This window comes from Abramis brama (assembly GCF_963993115.1).
Source record: "Abramis brama genome assembly, chromosome: 10".
NCBI classification, from domain to species: domain Eukaryota; kingdom Metazoa; phylum Chordata; class Actinopteri; order Cypriniformes; family Leuciscidae; genus Abramis; species Abramis brama.
This window is the reverse complement of record NC_139972.1, coordinates 4,287,320-4,313,958: the sequence shown is the minus strand read 5'-3', so window position 1 is coordinate 4,313,958 and position 26,639 is coordinate 4,287,320. Positions and strand designations below refer to the sequence as shown.

The 26,639-nt window shown below is 36.2% G+C and overlaps 1 protein-coding gene across 1 annotated transcript in view; it reads left to right on the top strand.

The window, feature by feature from the left end:
* LOC311091354 (NLR family CARD domain-containing protein 3-like) overlaps window positions 1-26,639 on the top strand; it is a 39,173-nt gene extending 12,534 nt beyond the window's left edge. Inside the window, exons 9-13 of the mRNA XM_084127270.1 lie at window positions 3,025-3,198; window positions 4,045-4,218; window positions 18,073-18,246; window positions 24,043-24,216; window positions 26,266-26,639. Of these exons, the coding sequence (XP_083983396.1) occupies window positions 3,025-3,198; window positions 4,045-4,218; window positions 18,073-18,246; window positions 24,043-24,216; window positions 26,266-26,293 (724 nt within the window). The 3' untranslated portion in view covers window positions 26,294-26,639. The remainder of the gene's footprint in view (window positions 1-3,024; window positions 3,199-4,044; window positions 4,219-18,072; window positions 18,247-24,042; window positions 24,217-26,265) is intronic.

Here is a 26,639-nt window from a genome sequence, read left to right as displayed (position 1 = left end):
CTTGGTGAAAAAAGGTCCACTGTTGGAGCAATCATTAGAAAATGGAAGAAGCTAAACATGACTGTCAATCTCCCTCGGACTGGGGCTCCATGCAAGATCTCACCTCGTGGGGTCTCAATGATCCTAAGAAAGGTGAGAAATCAGCCCAGAACTACACGGGAGGAGCTGGTCAATGACCTGAAAAGAGCTGGGACCACCGTTTCCAAGGTTACTGTTGGTAATACACTAAGACGTCATGGTTTGAAATCATGCATGGCACGGAAGGTTCCCCTGCTTAAACCAGCACATGTCAAGGCCCGTCTTAAGTTTGCCAATGACCATTTGGATGATCCAGAGGAGTCATGGGAGAAAGTCATGTGGTCAGATGAGACCAAAATAGAACTTTTTGGTCATAATTCCACTAAACGTGTTTGGAGGAAGAAGAATGATGAGTACCATCCCAAGAACACCATCCCTACTGTGAAGCATGGGGGTGGTAGCATCATGCTTTGGGGGTGTTTTTCTGCACATGGGACAGGGCGACTGCACTGTATTAATGAGAGGATGACCGGGGCCATGTATTGCGAGATTTTGGGGAACAACCTCCTTCCCTCAGTTAGAGCATTGAAGATGGGTTGAGGCTGGGTCTTCCAACATGACAATGACCCGAAGCACACAGCCAGAATAACCAAGGAGTGGCTCTGTAAGAAGCATATCAAGGTTCTGGTGTGGCCTAGCCAGTCTCTAGACCTAAACCCAATAGAGAATCTTTGGAGGGAGCTCAAACTCCGTGTTTCTCAGCGACAGCCCAGAAACCTGACTGATCTAGAGAAGATCTGTGTGGAGGAGTGGGCCAAAATCCCTCCTGCAGTGTGTGCAAACCTGGTGAAAAACTACAGGAAACGTTTGACCTCTGTAATTGCAAACAAAGGCTACTGTACCAAATATTAACATTGATTTTCTCAGGTGTTCAAATACTTATTTGCAGCTGTATCATACAAATAAATAGTTAAAAAATCATACATTGTGATTTCTGGATTTTTTTTTTATAGATTATGTCTCTCACAGTGGACATGCACCTACGATGACAATTTCAGACCCCTCCATGATTTCCAAGTGGGAGAACTTGCAAAATAGCAGGGTTCAAATACTTATTTTCCTCACTGTACCTCTGCAAACAGAAGTAAATGAAAACAGTAAAGCTCAATGAGTTGTACTCTTGCGTCCTTCAAATTTTAAATGCCATTTGAAGTTTGGGCAGAGCTGAAACAAAAATCTGGAAATCTTGACAGTTGCCGATGTCATAGTTCTGCTCCGCTGGGGGAAACTTCCTTGAAAAGAAGGCACATGGATGGAGCTTGAGTAGATTTCCCTGCTGCTGAGACAACACAGCCTGATGTGGAGGCATCTACCTTGACCATGAAGGGCAATTTGTTTCAGTGTGGGGGTGGTAGTGAAAGCTTCCTTGAGTTGATGGAATGCGGATGTGGCAGTGGGTGGATGTGTCAGGACAGAGACTTGGGCTTATTGCGGAGCAAGGTGGTGAGTGGTGGGAAAATCTTACTAAAATCTTCAATGAATCAACCGTAAAAGTTAACAAATCCAAATAATATCTGTTGCGCTCTCAAGGAAGAGTGGCCAATTTTGGACTGTTTTTACCTTCCCCTGGTCCATCTTGACTCCCAACGTGCCAATGGTGTAGCCTAGAAATCAGGGATAGATGACTGATGAAACTCACACATCTCTATATTTAAATAGAGATGGTTTTCTCTCAGCTGTTGGAGGACCTGTGCAATGTGGTCTGCCTTGTTCCAGGACTAGATCAGGATGTCATCGATGTACAGTAGTCAACATTTGAAGTGGATCAAAAAAGTCAATAATTTTTTTCTTAAGACAAGAACGGGCACTGTTCAAAATTAATGTATAGCTTTGATAAAAAGTTTTGATCCACTTCAAATGTTGACTACTGTAGATGATCACAAAGCAATATAGACAATCCCGGAACACCTCATTCATGAATCCTTGGAAAATGGAAGGTGACTTAAATATAAAATAGTAGAACCAACCTTAGAGAAGAAATCAATATACTAAAGAAAACAGGTAGGTTTTTAACAGAGACTTGAAGACAGACAGGGTAGGTGCTGTTCTAATCTCTAGAGGCAGATGTTCCAGAGTCGTGGCCCTGCCACCACAAATGCACTCTCCCCTCTATGCTTGAGTCTAACGCTAGGGACTACCAGCAAAGCCTGGTTGTTGGATCTTAGGCTTCTGGAAGGAGGGTAGGAATAAACAAGTTAGTTCTTGTGTTCTTGTTGAGGGCACGATAGTCAATACAAGGCCTCAAGCCTCTGTCCTTTTTTGTCATGAAGAAGAAACTGGAAGCGACAGGGGATGTAGAATGGTTGATGTATGCCTCACGCAGTGCCTTTTCTACATACTCCTCCATGGCATTCTGCCCAGGAATGGATAGCGGGTAGATCCTACCCTTTGGTAACTTGGCCCCAGCAGCTCAATAGCACAGTCCCATGGCCGATGAGGTGGTGATTTGCTAAACACATCCTAGAACACCCGGCATTCAGTTGGAATCTCCACCTTACAGTCTTGAACAGGGCTCTTGATGGTCGCCAGCACTGATGGAGAGTTGATCAATACAAGAGTACGATTTTTTGGGTAGATGAAGACATGATTTAAAACATTCCATTCCCCAGGTAAGGATCTCTCCAGTATTTCAGTATATGTTTGGGTCATTCACTTGAAGACATAGGCGTCCCAGGATGATGTCGGGGGTAGATCCTTCCAGCACCAATGTGAAGAGTGATGGTTCCTTTTCCCAGCGGCTTACCCATGATAGAGTGGTGAATGTTTGAGGCATCTTGAAGAGAAGGGAGCACTGAAGTAGGAAGCCAAATTGCGAAAGCACATTTGACATTTAGCAGCTGATCATGTGATGCACTGAATGTTCTAATCACACTGGTGTGATAATACGCATCAAAGGTTTAAAACGTATATGGGCTACTGAGTGAAGAGTGTCATTGTTCTCTACAGGTTGAGTGAGTGTGGTGTCACAGATGAAGGCTGCGCCGCTCTGGCTTCAGCTCTGAGATCAAACCCCTCACACCTGAGACAACTTAATCTGTCTGAGAATAAACTAGGAGACACAGGAGTGAAGCTGCTCTCTGTTGGACTGGTGAATCCTTGCTGTAAACTGGAGGAACTGTGGTAAGATCATCTCTACCATAAAGACACTGGGGTAAGATCATACTTGACACTGAAACTGTGAAGTCACTGTGAATTTTGCAATTACTTTAAAACATCAAAATGGTATAAAATGCATGGAAACTAACTATTATTACATTAATTACAAGCAAAACTATTGAAACAACAATAACATTTACTATTCATCAATTTAATATCATTGTCTGTTCATATGATATAAGAAAATTAATATTTTCCTGTTTGAAGCGTTTACTGTCTTTCTTCCTGTTGCTGTGAGTTCATGTGATTGATCTGTAAATGATTGAATACATGTGCTGCTCGTCATTAAGGTGATACTGCAGTACTGATAGTCACGCTGAAATACACTTTTAATCACGATCAACATTTAACACTCTTTACTTTAAACACACTAAATCTCAGCACAGTGAGGAATAACACATTCATATAATTTTATTTTGTACATTTTATTTTTCCTGCCTTGCCCTGCCCTGCCCCACCCACTCCCTCCTTTCTTCTCATAGCCGTCTACACCAATTTAAGTCAATTTTTAAGAACGATTGTGAGGTAGACCTGAGCTAAAAGATTAACCTCTTCTGTTACAATTTGTCTATAGTTTTATGTGATATAAAGTTTTAATTTGTTATCAGTTTTTATATAATCTTTCTCTTTCACATAGAGCCATAATCTCTTAGGATAACAGTCAAACTCACTGTCATATTGAAATAATTGTTTAAAATAATGTTTAAAACAATCTACCATGGTGATTTGAGCTTATGTTATTGGTTTCTCTTTGATAATAAAGTCTCTGTTGATCTGAGAGTGTGAAGACTGTGTCATTGTTCTCTACAGGTTAAAGGATTGTGGTGTCACAGATGAAGGTTGTGCTGCTCTGGCTTCAGCTCTGAGATCAAATCCCTCACACCTGAGAGAACTGAGTCTGTCATATAATAAACTAGGAGACTCAGGAGTGAAGCTGCTCTCTTCTGGACTGGAGAATCCTGAATGTAAACTGGAGAGTCTACAGTAAGATCATACGTGACACATTCACATTCATTTATTCATAAAGTAACATCACGATGGAATAGGGGAATCAAACTATTATTACATTCATTACAATAAAACAATTGGTAGTTGACAAGATTACAATTTGTTAATTTAGTTCACCTCTGTTTAAAAGTGTAAGTGTAACTTACACTTTTTCTCCTTGCATTGTTAAACATTAAGCGTAGCTTCAGTTCTGGCAGGTCACGTTAGTCAAGCTCGCATCAGTGACTCTCAGCTGATACACGTCTACCTATAGGAATACGAGGCCTATCACTGTATACATATATAAGCTCCTTCAGTATTATCAGCAGCTATCACGTTTTGTACTGTGAGATTTAAGTATTTTAGTTAGTGCTGTCAATCGATTAAAAAAATTAACTTTGTTTCTGTGATTAATCGCGAGGAGGAGGTTTAATTGTATCACCAGCTCTGTGAATGTTATGTTTATCCAAAATTTGTTTTACTTCTTACTCTTTTCCGGTTCTTTTTCAAACGCTGTAAATCCCGGCTATTTCTTGTCAATTAAGTTGAGAGACAACATTTGAGAATGCATTTTTATATTTGAAACTAGTAAATCAATAAACTTAAAGGTGCCGTAGAATGGATTATTTTATTAAGTTGGCTTGAGAAAGCCAACTTACTGAAATCCTATTTAAACTTATTATTATTATTCTTCTTTTTCTGACCGCAAATTTTGGGACACTAACTCCTCCTAGACCGTTCAAGCTACATACTCCAAACTCGGGTCAGACCTTCATACTGTTCTGACTTGGTGTGCTATATCTTTTCAGACTGGTTTGAGTTACGGTTTTCTTAAAAATTAATATTAAAAATCATAAAAATCCCATAGACTTTCATTGCAGACTGCTCAAATTGAGCCAAGACTACGGTGGCCCATTAGTGCACAAACCAAAATCTCAAATCTAAATTCTCTGAAGCCCTAGACTCAATTAAACTACCATTCTAAATCTATCTATCTATCTATCTATCTATCTATCTATCTATCTATCTATCTATCTATCTATCTATCTATCTATCTTCAAACCTTTTCTATCTATCTATCTATCTATCTATCTATCTATCTATCTATCTTCAAACCTTTTCTATCTATCTATCTATCTATCTATCTATCTATCTATCTATCTATCTATCTATCTATCTATCTATCTATCTATCTATCTATCTATCTTTCTTTCTTTCTAACCAATCTATCTTTCTTTCTAACAATCTATCTTTCTTTCTTTCTAACCAATCTCCTTCTTTCTTTCTAAACAATCTATCTTTCTTTCTTTCTAACAATCGATCTTTATTTCTTTCTAACCAATCTATCTTTCTTTATTTCTTTCTAACCTATCTATCTATCTATCTATCTATCTATCTATCTATCTATCTATCTATCTATCTATCTATCTATCTATCTATCTATCTATCTTTCTTTCTTTCTAACCTATCTATCTATCTATCTATCTATCTATCTATCTATCTATCTATCTATCTATCTATCTATCTATCTTTCTTTCTAACCTATCTATCTATCTATCTATCTATCTATCTATCTATCTATCTATCTATCTATCTTCAAACCTTTTCTATCTATCTATCTATCTATCTATCTATCTATCTATCTATCTATCTATCTATCTATCTATCTATCTATCTATCTATCTATCTATCTATCTTTCTTTCTTTCTAACCAATCTATCTTTCTTTCTAACAATCTATCTTTCTTTCTTTCTAACCAATCTCCTTCTTTCTTTCTAAACAATCTATCTTTCTTTCTTTCTAACAATCGATCTTTATTTCTTTCTTTCTAACCTATCTATCTATCTATCTATCTATCTATCTATCTATCTATCTATCTATCTATCTATCTATCTATCTATCTATCTTTCTTTCTTTCTAACCTATCTATCTATCTATCTATCTATCTATCATTCTTTCTTTCTAACCTATCTATCTATCTATCTATCTATCTATCTATCTATCTATCTATCTATCTATCTATCTATCTATCTATCTATCTATCTATCTTTCTTTCTTTCTAACCAATCTATCTTTCTTTCTAACAATCTATCTTTCTTTCTTTCTAACCAATCTCCTTCTTTCTTTCTAAACAATCTATCTTTCTTTCTTTCTAACAATCGATCTTTATTTCTTTCTAACCAATCTATCTTTCTTTATTTCTTTCTAACCTATCTATCTATCTATCTATCTATCTATCTATCTATCTATCTATCTATCTATCTATCTATCATTCTTTCTTTCTAACCTATCTATCTATCTATCTATCGATCTATCTATCTATCTATCTATCTTCAAACCTTTTCTATCTATCTATCTATCTATCTATCTATCTATCTATCTATCTATCTATCTATCTATCTATCTATCTATCTTTCTTTCTTTCTAACCAATCTATCTTTCTTTCTAACAATCTATCTTTCTTTCTTTCTAACCAATCTCCTTCTTTCTTTCTAAACAATCTATCTTTCTTTCTTTCTAACAATCGATCTTTATTTCTTTCTAACCAATCTATCTTTCTTTATTTCTTTCTAACCTATCTATCTATCTATCTATCTATCTATCTATCTATCTATCTATCTATCTATCTATCTATCTATCTTCAAACCTTTTCTATCTATCTATCTATCTATCTATCTATCTATCTTCAAACCTTTTCTATCTATCTATCTATCTATCTATCTATCTTCAAACCTTTTCTATCTATCTATCTATCTATCTATCTATCTATCTTCAAACCTTTTCTATCTATCTATCTATCTATCTATCTATCTTCAAACCTTTTCTATCTATCTATCTTCAAACCTTTTCTATCTATCTATCTATCTATCTATCTATCTATCTATCTATCTATCTATCTATCTTCAAACCTTTTCTATCTATCTATCTATCTATCTATCTATCTATCTTCAAACCTTATCTATCTATATATGCTACAATCAGTAAATCATACTTGAACATGGTAAATCATGGTATACTATAGTAAATCATAGTAAACTATGGTAAATCGTTGTAAACTATGGTAAATCATGGTAAACTATGATAAATCATTCTAGAAGCAGTAAATCATACTTGAACATGGTAAATCATGGTATACTATAGTAAATCATGGTAAACTATGGTAAATCGTGGTAAATCGTGGTAAATCATGGTAAACTATGGTAAATCATGGTAAACTATGATAAATCATGCTAGAATCAGTAAATCATACTTGAACATGGTAAATCATGGTATACTATAGTAAATCATGGTATACTATAGTAAATCATGGTAAACTATGGTAAATCGTGGTAAATAATGGTAAACTATGGTAAATCATGGTAAACTATGGTAAATCATGCTAGAATCAGTAAATCATACTTGAACATGGTAAATCATGGTATACTATAGTAAATCATGGTAAACTATGGTAAATCGTGGTAAATCATGGTAAACTATGGTAAATCATGGTAAACCATGCTAGCAACATGGTAAAAAAAAATTCTAGCATCATGCTAGCAACATGATAATCATGCTAGCATGGTAAACTATGGTAAATCATGGTAAACTGTGGTAAATCGTTGTAAACTATGGTAAATCATGGTAAACTATGATAAATCATTCTAGAAGCAGTAAATCATACTTGAACATGGTAAATCATGGTATACTATAGTAAATAATGGTAAACTATGGTAAATCGTGGTAAATCGTGGTAAACTATGGTAATTCATGCTAAACTATGGTAAATCATGCTAGAATCAGTAAATTATACTTGAACATGGCAAATCGTGGTATACTACAGTAAATCATGGTAAACTATAGTAAATCGTGGTAAATCATGGTAAACTATGGTAAATCATGCTAGAATCAATAAATCATACTTGAACATGGTAAATCATGGTATACTATAGTAAATCATGGTAAACTATGGTAAATCGTGGTAAATCATGGTAAACTATGGTAAATCATGCTAGAATCAGTAAATTATACTTGAACATGGTAAATCGTGGTATACTATAGTAAATCATGGTAAACTATGGTAAATCGTGGTAAATCATGGTAAACTATGCTAAATCATGCTAGAATCAGTAAATCATACTTGAACATGGTAAATCGTGGTATACTATAGTAAATCATGGTAAACTATGGTAAATCGTGGTAAATCATGGTAAACTATGGTAAATCATGGTAATCTATGATAAATCATGCTAGAATCAATAAATCATACTTGAACATGGTAAATCATGGTATACTATAGTAAATCATAGTAAACTATGGTAAATCGTGGTAAATCATGGTTAACTATAGTAAATCATGGTAAACTATGGTAAATCATGCTAGAATCAGTAAATCATACTTGAACATGGTAAATCATGGTATATTATAGTAAATCATGGTAAACTATGGTAAATCGTGGTAAATCATGGTAAACCATGATAAATCATGCTAGAATCAGTAAATCATACTTGAATATGGTAAATCATGGTATACTATAGTAAATCATGGTAAACTATGGTAAATCGTGGTAAATAATGGTAAACTATGGTAAACTATGATCAAATATCAATAAACATCTTTCTTTCTTTCTTTCTAACTAATCCACCATTCTTTCTTTCTCTTTCTTTCTTGCTCTCTCTCTCTCTCTCTCTCTCTCTTTCTTTCTTTCTTTCTTTCTTTCTTTCTTTCTTTCTTTCTTTCTAACTAATCCACCTTTCTTTCTTTCTCTTTCTTTCTTTCTTTCTTTCTTTCTTTCTTTCTTTCTTTCTTTCTTTCTTTCTTTCTTTCTAACTAATCCACAATTCATTCTTTCTTTCTTTCTTTCTTTCTTTCTTTCTTTCTTTCTAACTAATCCACCTTTCTTTCTTTCTTTCTTTCTTTCTTTCTTATATTCTTTCTTTCTTTCTAATCTTTTTCTTTCTTTCTTTCCTTCTAATCTTTCATTCTTTCTTTCTACCTAATCTTTCTTTCTTTCTTTCTTTCTTTCTTTCTTTCTTTCTTTCTAACCTTTTTTTGCTTTCTTGCTTTCTAACTAATCTGTCTTTCTTTTTAACTAATCTTTCTTTTAATCTATCTTTCTAACTAATCTTTCTTTCTAACTAAAAAACTATGGTAAATCATGGTAAACTGTGGTAAATCGTGGTAAACTATGGTAAATCATGGTAAACTATGGTAAATCATGCTAGAATCATAGTAAATCATACTTGAACATGGTAAATCATGGTATACTATAGTAAATAATGGTAAACTATGGTAAATCATGGTAAACTATGGTAATTCATGCTAAACTATGGTTAATCATGCTAGAATCAGTAAATTATACTTGAACATGGCAAATCGTGGTATACTACAGTAAATCATGGTAAACTATAGTAAATCGTGGTAAATCATGGTAAACTATGGTAAATCATGCTAGAATCAATAAATCATACTTGAACATGGTAAATCATGGTATACTATAGTAAATCATGGTAAACTATGGTAAATCGTGGTAAATCATGGTAAACTATGGTAAATCATGCTAGAATCAGTAAATTATACTTGAACATGGTAAATCGTGGTATACTATAGTAAATCATGGTAAACTATGGTAAATCGTGGTAAGTGGTAACTAATCTTTCTTTCTAACTAATCTATCTTTTTCTTTCTAACTAATATTTTTTCTTTCTTTCTAACTAATTTATCAATCAAAATTTAAACTACTTTAAACTTCTAACTACTTTTAACTTTTTCAAACTCTCTGGTCCGGCTTTCTCAAGCCAACTTAAAGTTTGTCTCAACAAACTTTTTTTCTAGTTATTTTATAATGTTTCCTGGGGTGCCCTTATAATGTTAGTATGTTTTTTAGATCAAAATGTGTTATAATTTAGAAATAAAAGGCATATTTCCTAGCCTGATTTCATCCCCTGATTTGAACACTCTGTTTGAAGGGGCGTGTCTGCTGTGAGACTTCAGTGTTGTTGCCCACTGCTGTGATTGGCTGACATGCTTGCATATGAAATATCTGGCATTAATGTAGAGCTATCTGGAAAACTTTTACTATTACAGCTTTTATACGTTTTTACTATTACAGCTATCGGGATTAACAAATCATGAGAAGTTTTTTAAGTATTTAGATCTATTCCCATCACATAAAAGGTTGCAGTGATGAACATTGAGCAGATGACAGCCTGTTGATCGCGTGAATGAAGATCTTATCACTGCAATGTGATTTACTGATGCATAAACAGTATCAGAGAAAGATTATCTGTCTGAACTTGAACAATTACACATCAGAAATTCACATAACCCACTGGTTCTCCAGAGGCTCGGATGAAGGAGCTAAAAAAATATTTTTGTGTTCATTTGTACATCCAAACACTGAGCAACTGCCATGCTTCGTTTGCTCGTTTGCAAGCCACGATGTCTCTCGAGGAAAAAACAATATCGCGCTGGATCTAGATAACACTGTGTAAATTATCATTAATAAAATCACTACTTACCGCTTGCGGGAATATAACGTTAGTTGAAATCGCCCCCCTTCGTCCGTTTGAGACGCCGAGAGAAGCCTGGCTGCTTGATATTGTTCCAGGTTAGAAAAACAGTCCGTGGTGAAATGGGCAGAGCAACTAACAACTTCGAATTAACCCTCTGAGGTCGACAAACGCGCCGACGCGTTTTGCCGGATTTTCTCCACATTGTAGCACTATAAACTTAAATTACTCCATCATTTATGGTCATACAGAAAAAAGAAATATAAAAAAAGAATCTGTGATATTTCTCCTTTTGTATGTGTCCACTTACAATCAAATCAAAACATTGTGCTTTTGTAAAATAAAGAAAATAAACAGGGTGTGCGTTCTGCCTCTCCGTCGCGGTGAACTTTTTTTTCTTGAGCACGTCTATAAACTGAAACAAAACTCAGCGAATACTTGTCACACATTTATGAGCCATATACCTTTATAAACATTTAAGTGTGTACTTTTAAATGATCGGATTCAAAACGAAAACAAATATTCTCTGTTTAAGTAATTTGTATAAAACCAACAAGATGTCCAGCTTCTCAAACGCTTGCTCATTACAGTTAATTTGGCCACGCCTACTCGCGCAAAAGATATTCACATGCAAATCTCCACATGGAACGCGAACGCGCTCGTTACCTCAACAACAAAACACTTCACTTCACTTTTCGTCGAGTTTGAAAGACGTGCCTGAGCTTACATTGGATTTAGGCTACCTCAGAAGAAGAAGAACGCGATTTGAAGACAAGAAAGATAAGGTAAGAAATTCTTACATAGCCTAGTTTGTTATTGTTGCATAAATGTCACGTTGCAGCTGAACTGTTGCTAGATATATGGGGAATATTATAATATTTAGACCCGTGTTTACTGTGTTTGTGGATATCTGCTCAAACATAGATATGTTTATGGTAACCATAATGTTTTATATTTGAGAGTGATCGCGTTTGAATGTATCATATTTTGCAAGCGATCGCGTTTGAATGTATCATATTTTGCAAGCGATCGCGTTTGAATGTATCATATGTGTTTACTGTGTTTGTGGATATCTGCTCAAACATAGATATGTTTATGGTAACCATAATGTTTTATATTTGAGAGTGATCGCGTTTGAATGTATCATATTTTGCAAGCGATCGCGTTTGAATGTATCATATTTTGGATGAAAGCAAAACGCACCAAACGGCTTCATGTTTTTATTATTATCTCATTTCATATCATCATAACGGATGGAAACATTTGAAGTAACATGATAATCAATATATTTTTCTCTAGCTTCTTTTGGAAGATTTATAGGCTGCTATAGGTTATTTATTGTTATTATTATTTTATCCGCACTGCGCATATACCTTATGCCTACAAGGCACAACAAACCTGGTGTTCATTATATTATATATCGTTGGAAACGTGTGTGTGTGTGTGTATTCTGTGAATTTTAAAAAGCAATTTTAACCAGAAAAATCTAATATTTATTTCCAAAATCGTGCAGGCCTTTCTCTTGATATCAGTATGTTCACTTTTTTTTTTTTTCAGGTCCCAGATGCCACTGAGGACTTCAACATTCACATGAGTCTCAGTACGTGAACATGGTAAAGTGAAAATCTTGGAAATGAAAGGTATGTACAATGTTTTTAGGAATGGCACAAAGGTCTCTGTCTTTGAAGTGCTTTTTTGGCATTTGTTGTGTATCTTTGGATTATGTTGTGTTGTAAATAAATCCAAACAATTTAAAAGCCATTATTTTTTAAATCTCCTCATTTACAGTATTGTGCAAGGTTGCTCAGAATGATAGGGGCCTGATAGCTCCTAATAGGGCCGTTAGGGGAGGTTCTTTGTCTTTCTCAGGTGAGAAAAGCTTACATATTAATGAGCTCTCGCATAAGGCTTTTTCACACAAAACACGTCGTAAAATTTTTAAATCAATATATTGTCTTATCTGAATGAGCAGTCAGGGTGATTTTCACATAGTTTTGCAGCAAATATTCTAGGCTACGTCATACAATTTTCAAAAGTCTTGTGAAGAAATAATCAGTATGGGTTTCATGGCCTTATTTCAGTGAGAATTTTTTTTTGTATTTTCAAAAACCACGCATAAATGTCATTATCTCAAAACTACAAACTTTTACATACATGCTGCTGATATATTATTGTAGCAGAGTTTGTGCTGAATACAGTGTAATTAGACTTTAGCCATGAAAATGTCACAAGTAACAGAAATAACCAGAAATGTCAGAGCATGTCAGAACACCTCCAGGGCCCAGAAAACAGCTCAGACCTCAGAGGGTTAAACTGTAGCGGTATCCGATTATAGATAGATCTGCCATTTTCCCTATGATCCTCCTCCTGCTTGTTTCTTCACCTGCAGAACTTCTGATGATTCGGCTGCGCAGTTTCGCCTGGCACTGAGCATGGGCTGGCATATGCAAATTTTTGGAGGCGTACATATTAATGATCCCGACTGTTGCGTCACAGTCGGTGTTATGTGGAGATTCGCCTGTTTTTCAGGGGTGTTTTTCAAAAACAAGATTTAAATAAGAAAGAGAAAACTATGGTGTTTGAGACTCACTGTATGTCATGTCCATGTACTGAACTCTTGTTATTTAACTATGCCAAGATAAATTCAATTTCACATTCTAGGGCACCTTTAAAGTAATTAGTAATAGGGATGTCCCGATACCACTTTTTGCAGAACGAGTCCGATACCGATACTTTGATTTTTGGTACTCGCCGATACCGATACCGTAACCGATACCTGAATTTTCACTGCATTTGTAATTTTTAAATGTATTAATAGATAAACCAAAAGAATATACATCATATTAGTTGGCTTAATTTGTTCATCAAATATATATTTCTTTCAGTTATTTATGCTTAATTAAGCCTGCTAAAATGCATTGTATGAGCTTCTGTTACTGTCACTGTTCATTCTATTGCTCTATCATATTTTATCTTTCATTTAATAGCCACAGCAAATATTTAGAGCTGCTCAGCAGGGCTCAGTGCTGAGGATCGGGTCAGCGGTTCAAATGTTTGTCAAAACCAGTGAAATATCAATTATTTAATCCAATCTTGATACTACAACAAAAACTACCATCCTAATTAATGTGAATTTAAAACAAGTAAGCAGTCAGTGACACAATAAGAACAAACAATCGAATTACAAATAAATACAATAGAACAAAGAAAGGCTACAAATGAAATAAAGTGTTTTTAGAGTTTTTCAGGTAGATCTAACAGGTACAGAAATTTGAATAAAGTAATCAAATGTGAAAAAAAGCATATTCATTACTGTATAAATTATATATAGATTGATATTTTTGTAAAGTTGAAAAGGGTAGCCTATTAAGTCAAGAGCAGTGAGTATTTCTTTGTCCTTTGTTTGATTAACATTAAAACACAGAAGCAGGTTTATCAAACTGCTGCCCCTTTAAGACCGAACGCACGGACCGCATTTGAACATGCTACGTTCATTTGAGATATAACCGACTTTGTTTACTATAGGATACTTGCTGAGACGGGCGTTTTTGCATAATTTTGTGTGAATTCGTCCGTACAAGCGCAATACGTGAAAGACAATTTAATTCATTATTCGCGCGCTGAGACGCTGGTTTGCGGGGCGCGCACTTTGGATGTTTGCGTTCATGGAACTTTTTGACCTGCACACGTCCTGTAATAATGTAGGAAACCACGCGTTATACTTAAATCAGGTAACAGTTCATGTTTTACTTTACTTACATATACGATTTAGTTTTCATCCAAATAACATGTGCTGAGTGAACGATCAGCAATCAAGAGCATTCAACAGAAGTGTGCTCGCTCGCTCTCTATCTCTCTCTTGTCAGTTAACGTTAATAAGCTACATGCCTCGTTTTATTTTCTTTGCCATTGACATCCGACTGAACAAACTTTCCACTGATGTCTGTTTAACCCTCTGGGGTCTGAGCTGTTTTCTGGCCCTGGAGGTGTTCTGACATGCTCTGACATTTGTGCTTATTTCTGTTACTTGTGTCATTTTCATGGCTAAAGTCTGATTACACTGTATTTAGCAAAAACTCTGCTACAATAATATATAAGCAGCATGTATGTAAAAGTTTGTAGTTTTGAGATAATGACATTTATGCCTGGTTTGTGAAAATACAAAAAAAAATTGTCACTGAAATAAGGCCATGAAACCCATACTGATTATTTCTTCACAAGACTTTTGAAAATTGTATCACGTAGCCTAGAATATTTGCTCCAAAACTATGTGAAAATCATCCTGACTGCTCATTCAGATAAGACAATATATTGATTTAAAATTTGTAAGACGTGTTTTGTGTAAGAAAGCTTTATGCGAAGAGGCGTAAACACATCATTAATATGTATGGTTTTCACACCTGAGAAAGACAGGTTTTAGGAGCTAGCAGGCCCTGTCTTTTTGAGCAACCTTGCACAAAGAATGAGGAGATTTAAAAAAGAATGGCTTTTTGATTGTTTTGATTTATTTACAACACAACATAATCCAAAGATACACAACAAATGACAAAAAAGCACACTATTGAAAACAATGAGCCAAAGACAGAGACCTTTCTGATATTCCTAAAAACATTGTACATACCTTTCATTTCCAAGGTGTTCATTTTCAAATGGCTTTCATTTTAACTTTACCATGTTCATGTACAGAGACTCATGTGAATGTTGAAGTCAGCAGGACTCAGTGGCATCTGGTTCCTGTATATATATATATATATAAAAAAAAAACTGTGAACATGCTGATATCAAGAGAAACTATAGGGCTGTACGGTTAAAATGTTATTTTTTCTGGTTAAAATTGCTTTTTAAAATTCACAACAATATATAATGAACACCAGGTTTGCTGTGCCTTGTAGGCATAGGCTATGCGCAGTGCTACATAAAATAATAATAATAATAATAATAATAATAACAATAACCTATAGCAGCCTATAAATATTTCAAACGGATCACTTCAGTAACAACTACTAGGAAAAAAAATATATTGATTATCATATGTTACTTCAAATGTTTCCATTCGTTATGATGATATAATATGAAAAATTCAAACGCACAGCGCGCTCCAAAATATGTTACATTCAAACGCTGAGCGCGCTCAAAAATATGATACATTCAATTGCAGATTGCGCTCCAAAATATGTTACATTCAAACGCAGAGCGTGCTCCAAAATATGAAACATTCAAACGCTGATATGATACATTCAAACGCTGAGCGCGCTCCAAAATATGAAACATTCAAACGCAGAGCGCGCTCCAAAATATGATACATTCAAACGCTGAGCGTGCTCCAAAATATGATAAATTCAAACGCTGAGCGCGCTCCAAAATATGAAACATTCAAACGCTGAGCGCGCTCCAAAATATGTTACATTCAAACGCAGAGCGCGCTCCAAAATATGATACATTATGGTTACTATATTATACATACCTACGTTTGAGCAGATATCCACAAACGGTATTTAACAGTAAACACAGGTCTAAATATTATAATATTCACCATATATCTAGCAACAGTTCAACTGCAATGTGAAATTTATGCAACAATAACAATAACTAATATAATTAAGAATTTCTTACCTTACATCTTTCTTGTCTTCAAATCGCGTTCTCCTTCTTCTGAGGTAAATCCAATGTAAGCTCACGGCGTGTCAAACTCGACGAAAAGCAGAGACTTGTGAAGTTTTTTGGTGCTTTGTTTTTGAGGTAATGAGCGCTTTCGCGTTCCATGTGGAGATTTGCATGTGAATCTCTTTTGCGTGCGTGGGCGTGGTCGAATTAAAAATAATGAGCAAGCGTTTGAGAAGCTGGACATCTTGTTGGTTTTATACAAATTACTTAAACAGAGAATATTTGTTTTCAGTTTGAATCTGATGATTTAAAAGTACACACTTAAATGTTTATAAAGATATATGGCTCATAAATGTGTGACAAGTATTTGCTGAGTTTTGTTTCAGTTTATAGACGTGCTCAAGAAAAAAAAGTTCACCGCGACGGAGAGGCAGAAAGCACACCCTGTTTATTTTCTTTATTTTACAAAAGCACAATGTTTTGATTTGATTGTAAGTGGACACATATAAAAGTAGACATCTCACAGATTCCTTTTTCATATTTCTTTTTTCTGTATGACCATAAATGACGGAGTAATTTAAGTTTATTGTGCTACAATGTGAAGAAAATCCAGCAAAACGCGCCCGCGCGTTTGCCGACCTCAGAGGGTTAAAGGGATGTGCTCGACCAGCTCGCGCGTCTGTGCCGTTGCGCACTTAATCCACTGCGCGTTTTTCTCTTATCAGCTCACGCACCACAGCTATGTTACTATACACACGCACCTTGTACAAACCCTGTGAAATGAGCCCAAACCGCCGACATTATACTTTTCTATGCCTCAGTTTACCTCCACAAAGCACTCGCGGAGGCCAGTTTCGTTTTGCAAAATGTATGTGGTATCGGTGCGTGGTATCGGCGAATTTTTATGAATACGAGTATATGAGGACAGTATCGGCCCGATCCCCGATGCCAGTATCGGTATCGGGATATCCCTAATTAGTAATTAGGTGATTGAGTGATTGATCTGTAAATGATTGAACACATGAGCTGCTCCTTGGTAAGGTGATACTATCAACATTTAACACTCTTTGCTTTAAACACACTTACAGTATTCTCAGCACAGTCAGGACTTTGATACATGAAGAACAAGATGAATTTATCCTTAATGACCATCACATCCATCTTTTATTTTTTTTTATTTATTTTTTTTTTACTTCAAATGGAATTGAATAACTAACTGGTGTGATGTATTTAGATCAAAATCAGGCCAAAACTAAATTTTCAGGAGTTTGAAACAGCTTGCCAAAGTGAATTTTTACGGTAAAGCTCCTGCTTTTAAACAATCTATTGTATAAAGTGGTATATAAATAAACGTGATTTTACTGGAGTGCCGAATTGCAGAGCTTGTTCAAACATATCCACATCGCTATGATCAGATACTTTCTTAACTGCTGTTTTCTCGCCAATATCATTTTTGTTATTGAGAGGAAAGCGTGCAGCACGTAATAATAACATATTCATCTAAATGCTGCTCTCATCATTGTGGCGGTGTTGGAATATTCACTAACAGCACATCGCTGCTCGCGTATTTTGAACTTTTTTTTTAGAACGAAAATAACTTAATTAACTTAATTCTTAAAATAAAAGTGTTACCAAACTCACTTACATTGAACATGGTTATTGGTGCTTATGTTTTTGTTTTCTTTTAATATAGTCTCTGTTGATCTGATTCTGTGTGTCTGATCTGAGAGAGTGAAGAGTGTGCAATTGTTTTCTACAGTTTGACTGAGTGTGGTGTCACAGATGAAGGTTGTGTTGCTCTGGCTTCAGCTCTGAGATCAAACCCCTCACACCTGAGACAACTGAATCTGTCTGAGAATAAACTAGGAGACTCAGGAGTAAAGCTGTTCTCTGCTGGACTGGGGAATCCTCGCTGTAAACTGGAGGAACTGTGGTAAGATCATCTCTACCATAAAGACTCTAAAGGGGGTTGCACACCGGAAGAGAAGCGCCGCGCCACGCCACGTCTAGGACAACTCGGGGTATCGTATACCTGACGCGCACATTGTCAGTTTATGGCCAGCAATTTTGTTATGCTTAAGGACATTATGAAATTAAGATAATGTCTGTACTATGATATGATTGTACTGTACAATTAAACACTGTCGTTGCTGAGTCTGCAGTCACGTTACCTCAGGGCATCCATTAACTGAATTAATTGAGAATTTCACCTGAAAATAAGATAAAATCAGCAATCTTCATCCAAGCAGCTGATTTCTGTAAATGAATGTAAAACTAAATGTATCTTGCGGCACAGGGGGAAGTCAGTATGTACATCTATGATGATTTGAGACAAATATAAAGTAAATGTAATATAAAACAATGTAAATGGCTCTCTGTGTAGCGTGGGATCATGGGAGTTGTCATTTTCACTTCTACAAATGATAGAAAGCAATCCAATGGGACTCGGGCCGAAATCATGCTCATGGATGAGCTAATGTATTAAAAGTCCCATATTGTACACCTTTCTGGAGTTTTATTTTAGGTTTTGATGTCCTTAAGAATATATATTTGCGGTATAAGTACCAAAAACCATCTCAATATATTTTTACAGCTCCTTTCTTAGGAGTGCTGCTAAGAACAGGTCATTTTTGGCCTGTCTAATTAATATTCATGAGCCTCTCTTCTGATTGGCCTGTTGTTTTCTGAGTGACGCACGGCCAGGCCAACCACAGGTAACAAGGGTCATGTATGCTGTAGCCCGCTGTGGCTTGGTGATGCTCACAGATAAGGTAAATAAAACACCTGTAATGATGGACATTGCTGAGGGAAATGTTATCCGGCCTTATATGTTCGAGCCGGACTCAGTCCCCGAATCGGCGACAACAGGAGACAACCAACCCCCTCCTCAAACGCGCTTCCAAAAGGATGTTTCAGAATAGTAATTAAAGTTTCGGCGTTATTGTAAGAGTATTATAATTACCATTACATCAATGCTGCACGCAGATTTAACTTTAACGTTAATTTAAACTGTCTGTAAACAAACTCAGTTTCCAACAGATATTCTATCAAAGTTTGTGGCATTCATAGACTGTACAAAACAACACGCCAGCATCAACTTAGCAACACGTTAGTATTGCATATCCGTTTACAAACTATAATTTCAGATTATGCTGGCTCCATAATGTAACATAAAATGTGTTAGAAGTTTACTTACGGGTTGCGAATTTGAGGTCGGACCCAACAATGTAGGGACTGCAGCATCTTTGATGAGTAGCTTCTTTGAAAAAACGGTATTGAACTGTGCCTGAGGGGCTGTATACACCTGGCCACTTCATGTGTTTTTATGTGATCGGATAGCTCTCCGATTGTGAATGTAAATGCCCTCCGAAACACATTTGAAATGGATTTAAATCCGATCGCTCAAACCATTTCAGGAGGTGGTTTGGGCCGCATTCCAGACGAAACTGGACAAGTGTAAATGCATCTGGTTGTGAAACCACATATGTAAATTTTACTCCTCCCAAAGATAAATGTGTGAGATTGTGTTATAGGCTATATGACATGTTATAGCCAGATATGACAGCGCTACTGCAGAAAGCATCACCGCAGATGAACAGCTGAGCATCTATTCATTAAGCCAACAAGCAAACTATCGCAAATCAAAGTGAAAGTAAGTCGCAGACACTTAACACACAATCATCTTCATTAAAAGTAAAGAAGCGAAATGATCTTACAAGTGCTGTTGCCGCGCTCTCTCCTATTGTGGTCTTTGATTTTGAAATTAGCTGATGATCAATAAAATGCAGCTCATATCTGTTGCTTTCGGTGACGTGAACTCCATTAAATCTGCATATAGCGCGGGAATAGAAGATTGGATTTATATCCGTTTTGCAAAAAGACATTTATGTGACCATGTGTAAATGGAATCGTTTTGATAAATCAGATAGCTATCTGATCAGTAAAAACGCATGAAGTGACCAGGTGTAAACAAGCCTTGACGAAGCAGTCACTTGTGAAATGTGCAGAACAGACAGTTAAGGCCGAACAAAATATTGCTGTGGTATTTCAGAATAAATGAAGATTAGCCACTGGTCTCTTATATTAATGTTGTTCAGAAGCCTGTGCAATGATGTAGTTTTCTGACATCCATTGACTGAACCGCTTCTTGACATGTTTCTGTGTTGTTGTTGCTCAGCAATGGCATGGACGCGTTGTTGTCTGGGGTTTGTCAAAAGGAGTGAGGGACGGTGTGCAGTGCTCGGGGTGGTGACTGAAGGCGGTGACTGAGTAGTTCTGACGCCGAAGTCACAACGGCTCGTGAAAAGGCACAGCTACTTTATGCAGGATGTGTGCATTTGTCTGTGGATTGACTGTTTTGAAACTTATATGGTAGTTACATAGCCCCTAGACCTCTGTTATCATGAAAAAAGCCAGGAAATTTCAGTTTTGACAATATGGGACCTTTAAAATTGTATTAATGTTACTGTGGTATGGGGCAGGGTGCAAACGAGAGCCGTGGGAGTGGAACGTGGCCGGTGGAGCAAATGCTAATGATATACACCTGCGCGACACACTGGTCTCGAGTCCCATGGAAGGACAACAGTGAAGGGCAAGAGAATAATATAATATTTAAAATTATATTTTTTATCAAAAAACCTTACACACTGTGCCTTTAATTAACATTGAATGAACTCTCAACAAAATAACATGAGCACCTCAGAATGCTGGTGTAACAGCACAATCAATCACTGGTGTGCAGACACCACTGTCATAATATAATGTGTAAATATAATTATAGAGAAAAATTAATATATTAGAGATTCATTAAATGAATGCTGAGTGAAAATAAACTAAATATAAATTCACACTATAATCACAGAATCTAAGGCCCCTTACGACCTCATACATTTAGTGAAGCTATGAATCTGATCAACAGAACTGCATGCTCTTCAGTGACCTTAACCCTCTGGGGACCACAAACGCGCCCGCGCGTTTTGCTCGTTTTTTTTTTTTAGCAATGAAAATAAACACTAAATGCTCTGTTAATTTTGATCTTTCATTTTCGTGTAATACATCAATCGATCCTGTTCAGTTTCTATTTTTTTTCTGTATACTCACAATAAAAATAAAGTGTTTTGCTTTTTGACAAATAAAGAAAAATTAACATGATGCGATTTCTGCCTTCTCTCTCTCAGTGAACTCCCATTTGAAACGCGTTCGAAAATGATCTATAACTCCGCGAAAATTCAGTCAAACAGGCAAACAGACCCACGGGCATAAAGCTTGAGATCGCGTCTGTTAAATGAAGTCATTTATATAAAAAACAAATATTCTCAGCTTCTGTAATCTGTATAAAAAGAGAGCGACTCCAGTCGAGCTCATTACGAGCTCATTCACAGTAATGTGACCACTCCCCGGAGAGCGCGTGCTATTCAAACGCAAATTCTGAGAAGAAGATCTGTGAAACGCCCATCAGCTGTAAACACAGCGCGTCGCGATCGAGTGAGGCATAATATAGCCTACCTTATGGAGAAAAGATTCCTCAGAACAGTGCTGATATGAGGAGCAATATCTCCTGATATGAGGAGCAGATTCCGCTGAGGAGTGAGGTAGGCTGTTTTCTTTTCTCACGTGTGGAATAACGTTATGGAAAAACGTTAGTGTAGGCCTATGCAAACCGCAAAAAGATGAATCGCATTTCTATAATATGACTCGCCTTTCTGTGAGATGAATGAAGGGTACATATTTGTAAAGACTGTTTAGCCTAAATATAAATCGCGCGTCTGTGTGTGAAAGAATAAACTGCTTTGCTATAGCCTACTGAGATGAGTAAAAATCGACTGGAATATTGAAATAAAATGTATTTGTATAACCAACGTATTAAACTGCAAATTAGCATTTATATACCCTAATATTTCATAAAAACAACGTTACAGTCAGTCACTTGTTGACTAGATTTGGGTACAGTTTTTAGGCTACTGTAGAATATACTGCCACATCAAATAAGCTTTTGTTTAGCAATTTCTGCTCATATCTAACGTTATATTTCTATCTATATATATATATATTTGTCAAAAATAAAGTCATAGACTAAGATGTTAGATGTTCCAATGTTGGCTATATTCAAACTAATGAATACATATGATAAAATGTAGGCCTATAATCTTTTTTCTTTTTCTTTTTTACAAAGAAAGAGTACACTTGAAATATTGTTGAAATTGTAATTATTGTTGTAATTGTAACATTTTTAATAAAATAGCAAAACATATTTACAAGAGAGATGTAAGCGAAATCTTAAATGGTCAATATAAGTCTTCTAAATACATCTTTTGTCCTTGTATTGTGGCTCAGTCAGTGTCACACCTGAATGAATGGCTAATTATGCAGAGTCATTATGCAGAGTGGGTGGGACACTGTAATCTAAGGTGTAAACTACTCCTCCCCCTCGCATATTGGCTTTCCAAGCAAAACCTGTTTTACACCATTTAAATCAATGTATTTTTTTTTGTGAACGATAAAGCAAAACTATTTTAACATAATTTTGAAGCTAGAACTCAAAGGGACAATATCCATTAGTCAAAAGTCTTGTGGACACATATTTAATATGTGTTTTGTGGTCTTAATTCAGCAACTTTCATTTTAATTTTTTCCAATAACCACGCATAAACATTATTCTCTTAAAAATACAAACATCTACATACACGTTGCTCGCATATTATGGTAGCCCTGTTTGTGCTATATAGAGTGAATTTACACCTTTGCCATTAACATGTTTATAAATAACTGAAAAAAGCACAAATGTCAAGGCATGTCAGAACATCTCAAAGGCCCCAAAAACACCTTGGTCCCCTGAGGGTTAAATATGCATTGAATTAGAAGGAGCATTTGAAACATGAGAAGACAGCGATAACTGAATCTTAATTGTGTTTTGGCAGGAAAGACATGATCAAGGGCTGATGCTAGACTTGAGCTCCGCTCGCCACATTAATTCTCTGCTACTAATGAGTCTGAACGAAACCCTAAAGCCTTCCTTGAGCTCATTTGAAGTATCGCCTTGTAAATATATTGGCGCAAACCGTAACTTTGCAAAAGGAAATGCAATGTTTGTGCAATGTGTTGGAGCAAACCAACTACCAGATAAAGTAAGAAAATCATATTAACAGAAATCACGAAAAGCAAACCCCAGAGCGCCACCAGCTAAATGCATGAACACAAGTCACAATTCCCTGAAAGAAACATTGAGAATTTGCATTCCTACAGTTGAAGGACTCTCTCCACCTAAGAGTGGGAACATCAGGATGAATCAGTAGAGAAGAGTCAAATAATGCTTATAGATATCATTCAGCGTATAAATATATCACTTATCTAATATCACTCTCTAAGAGTCACGTGATCTGGTCAAAAGACCATAAGCCTATACTTTATTGATGGGATAATGGAGGGAGTATAGTAAATGTATGTAGAAAAATTTATTTAGGGTCATATCGATGTGTTGTTAGGAGAGCTATAGATGTAATATCAATTATTCTTAATCACTAATATAAATCTGTAGTAGAATTTGATGTCAGAGTTCAGGGAGCAAAAAGGAGAATAATATGATTTCAGATGATTCTGAATTTATTCATCTTTATTTATTTTTTTCTCATTGTCTCTCTCACATCATCATTATACTGTTAGTTTCATGAGAAAGTCCTTGTTGATCTGATCTGATCTGAGAGAGTGAAGAGTGTGTCATTGTTCTCTACAGGTTGTGGAGTTGTGGTGTCACAGATGAAGGTTGTGCTGCTCTGGCTTCAGCTCTGAGATCAAACCCCTCACACCTGAGACAACTGGAACTGAATGGGAATAAACTAGGAGACTCAGGAGTGAAGCTACTCTCTGATCTGAAGGGTGATCCACATTATAAACTGGAGATACTGATGTAAGATTTTTAATTTTGACCATTTTTTAATTGTAAGTTCAAATGGCTGTTTTACTCCCTAGAAAAAAGAAAAGAAAATTGTACCTGATTCAGTAACACCATGTGTGTGTGAATATTTTCTCAGGGCTCTGCCCTGGACGCTTTGTCTGTTGTGTCTTTGTTTAATGTTTCCATGTTTTTTTGGTGATTGAGAATATGGCTGTGTCTTTATTTATATTGGCCATGTGCTCGCCTTGACTTGCCTCCAGGTTACCCCTAGTTTTGTCTTTGTCTAGTCCTTGATTCACTAATTGTGATCACCAGGTTCTCATGTGCTTTCCTCCATTTATATTGTGCTTCCTTGCTTCATGTCTTTGCTTGTTGTGTTGTGTATCATAGACTTGTCTGAAGTATTGCCTTCTTATCTGGGTGTTATTGTCCAGAGTTTGTTCTGTAGTTATTTGTATCCTTGCATTGTTATTTTAGCCTTTTAATTGATTTGTTATTTAGCCTTTGTCTATACCTATTTACTAGCCTAGAAATCTAGATGCACCCTAGTGGCAGCAACATTTATTTTGCAGCCAGGGTAGTCTAGCAACTCTCCGTTGACTTTCGGAGCTGTAAAAACCTAAATTGGGTCAGGCCAATCACATCGTGTATAGAGTAGGCGGGGCGGGCTTAACATAATGATGACAGAGTTGCGACGGTTCCCTGCTACTTGAAAACAAAGAACGGCTGAGCTGCTGGCGAACAGTCTTTCGAATCGGCTTTGGCCGCGACTCTGGAGGACGTGGAGGTAAGTTTTTCTTTGAGAAAAGAGCAAAGAACAGCACTTAAGTCATTCTTAAAAAAGGAAGATGTGTTCGTAGTTTTGCCGGCCAGATTCAAAAGTTGACTCTATCAACTAACGTTAGCTCCGCTGTTGGGAAAACGCTCTGGTTGGTTGAAGCGCTGTCCTATTGCGTGCAGAGTGAATTTGAAAGACAGCCGTTTATCCCGCCCCTCGGATTGAGCGGTGTCTATGGTGAGTTGCCAGACCTAACATCTTGATGTAGGTCTGGCTTGCCAGGCTACCTATTTACACCTAGCCTTCTTTTGCTGTACTCCTGTTTTGCTAGTGCGTTTTTTTTTTTTATTTTCCTTTCCCTTAGAGCTATATGTTTAGTTTTTCAGTCACATAACTTTGGTGTTTGCCATGCCTTGTACTTATTTAATGTTTGAGTGGTTTTGTTCTTGTGTCTTGTTTCTCCCCTGTTGTGTTGTGTGTCTCTATGTGTTTGAGTTTTGTCCTGCCCAGCCTGAGACACTGACTGCTGGTTCCTGGGCTGCTCAATCCTGTGCCATAGGGCCAGATTTACTAACAGCTTGCGCCAGCGCAAACTCAATTTTGGTATTAAAAAACTACTTTCAGGATTTATTAAAGACACATAGTGAAAAATTAGTGCTGAATAGGCGTGGACACAGTTATTTTTGAGACTGACCTTATTGCAAATGCATTTGTAGGAGTTTCCCTTTCAGGCGCAAAATTTATGGGAGAAGAGTATTTAAATGAATCACTCAAGGTGATTTACAAAGGTTTGCAGTCGTCAATGGGCTGGTGTTTGTGCTATTATTTACCGCCCAAAAAAAACACGTCTTAAACCAGACGCTACCTGGTAGATTGCGTTGAGCATTATGGAAATTATCTGATTGCGTCTGTGTTCTTCGATTTGCGTGTTGTCAGTAGATCACGCGCAGAAATAACATTAATGTTATTTTCAGCTTTTACTCTTTAACTGTCTCTATGTGTGTGATAATCTGAGATTTGGATTGTTTGTTATTAACTGATATTAAATTTGCATTTAAGTGTAATGATAACTTCTGCTGTTTCTGTATCAGCTGTTGTGTGAAAGTGACCTTTCATGTCCTTTTGATTTTGTAAAGTGACTTTGAGCATCAGATAGAAGCTATATTATCATGTTTGAGAATTAATATATTTGATCTAGTTAGTGCAAAGTTTTCTTATGAAAAGATGTGACAGACTTGATGTCTCAAATACTGCGTATGTGACTGTTTGTGTTTTTATTTTAGGACTTTTGATGACCTGATCTTCTCGTGATCATCTGATGGTGAATAAGGATCCACTACAGAGACTCACAGTCAACAGAATCAACAGAGACTGAAGATACAGTGACTTCACTGTTATAAATTAAGACTTCATTTAGATTTCAACAATACTTTGACAGACCTGATGAGGCGACAGTGAAACACCTTTTATTTCACAGCAAATTACAGTTTCTCATTCATAGATTAACCATTTTATTTGTATAAACGCAGAGTAAAAATTCAAAAAGGTTGGAGTTTTGTTACAGAGAAAATATAGAGCCTGAATATGTGTGTTTGTGTTGTACCAGCAGAGGGAGACAAAGACTAATAAAAGATTCATTTACTCACTCTCAAGCCAT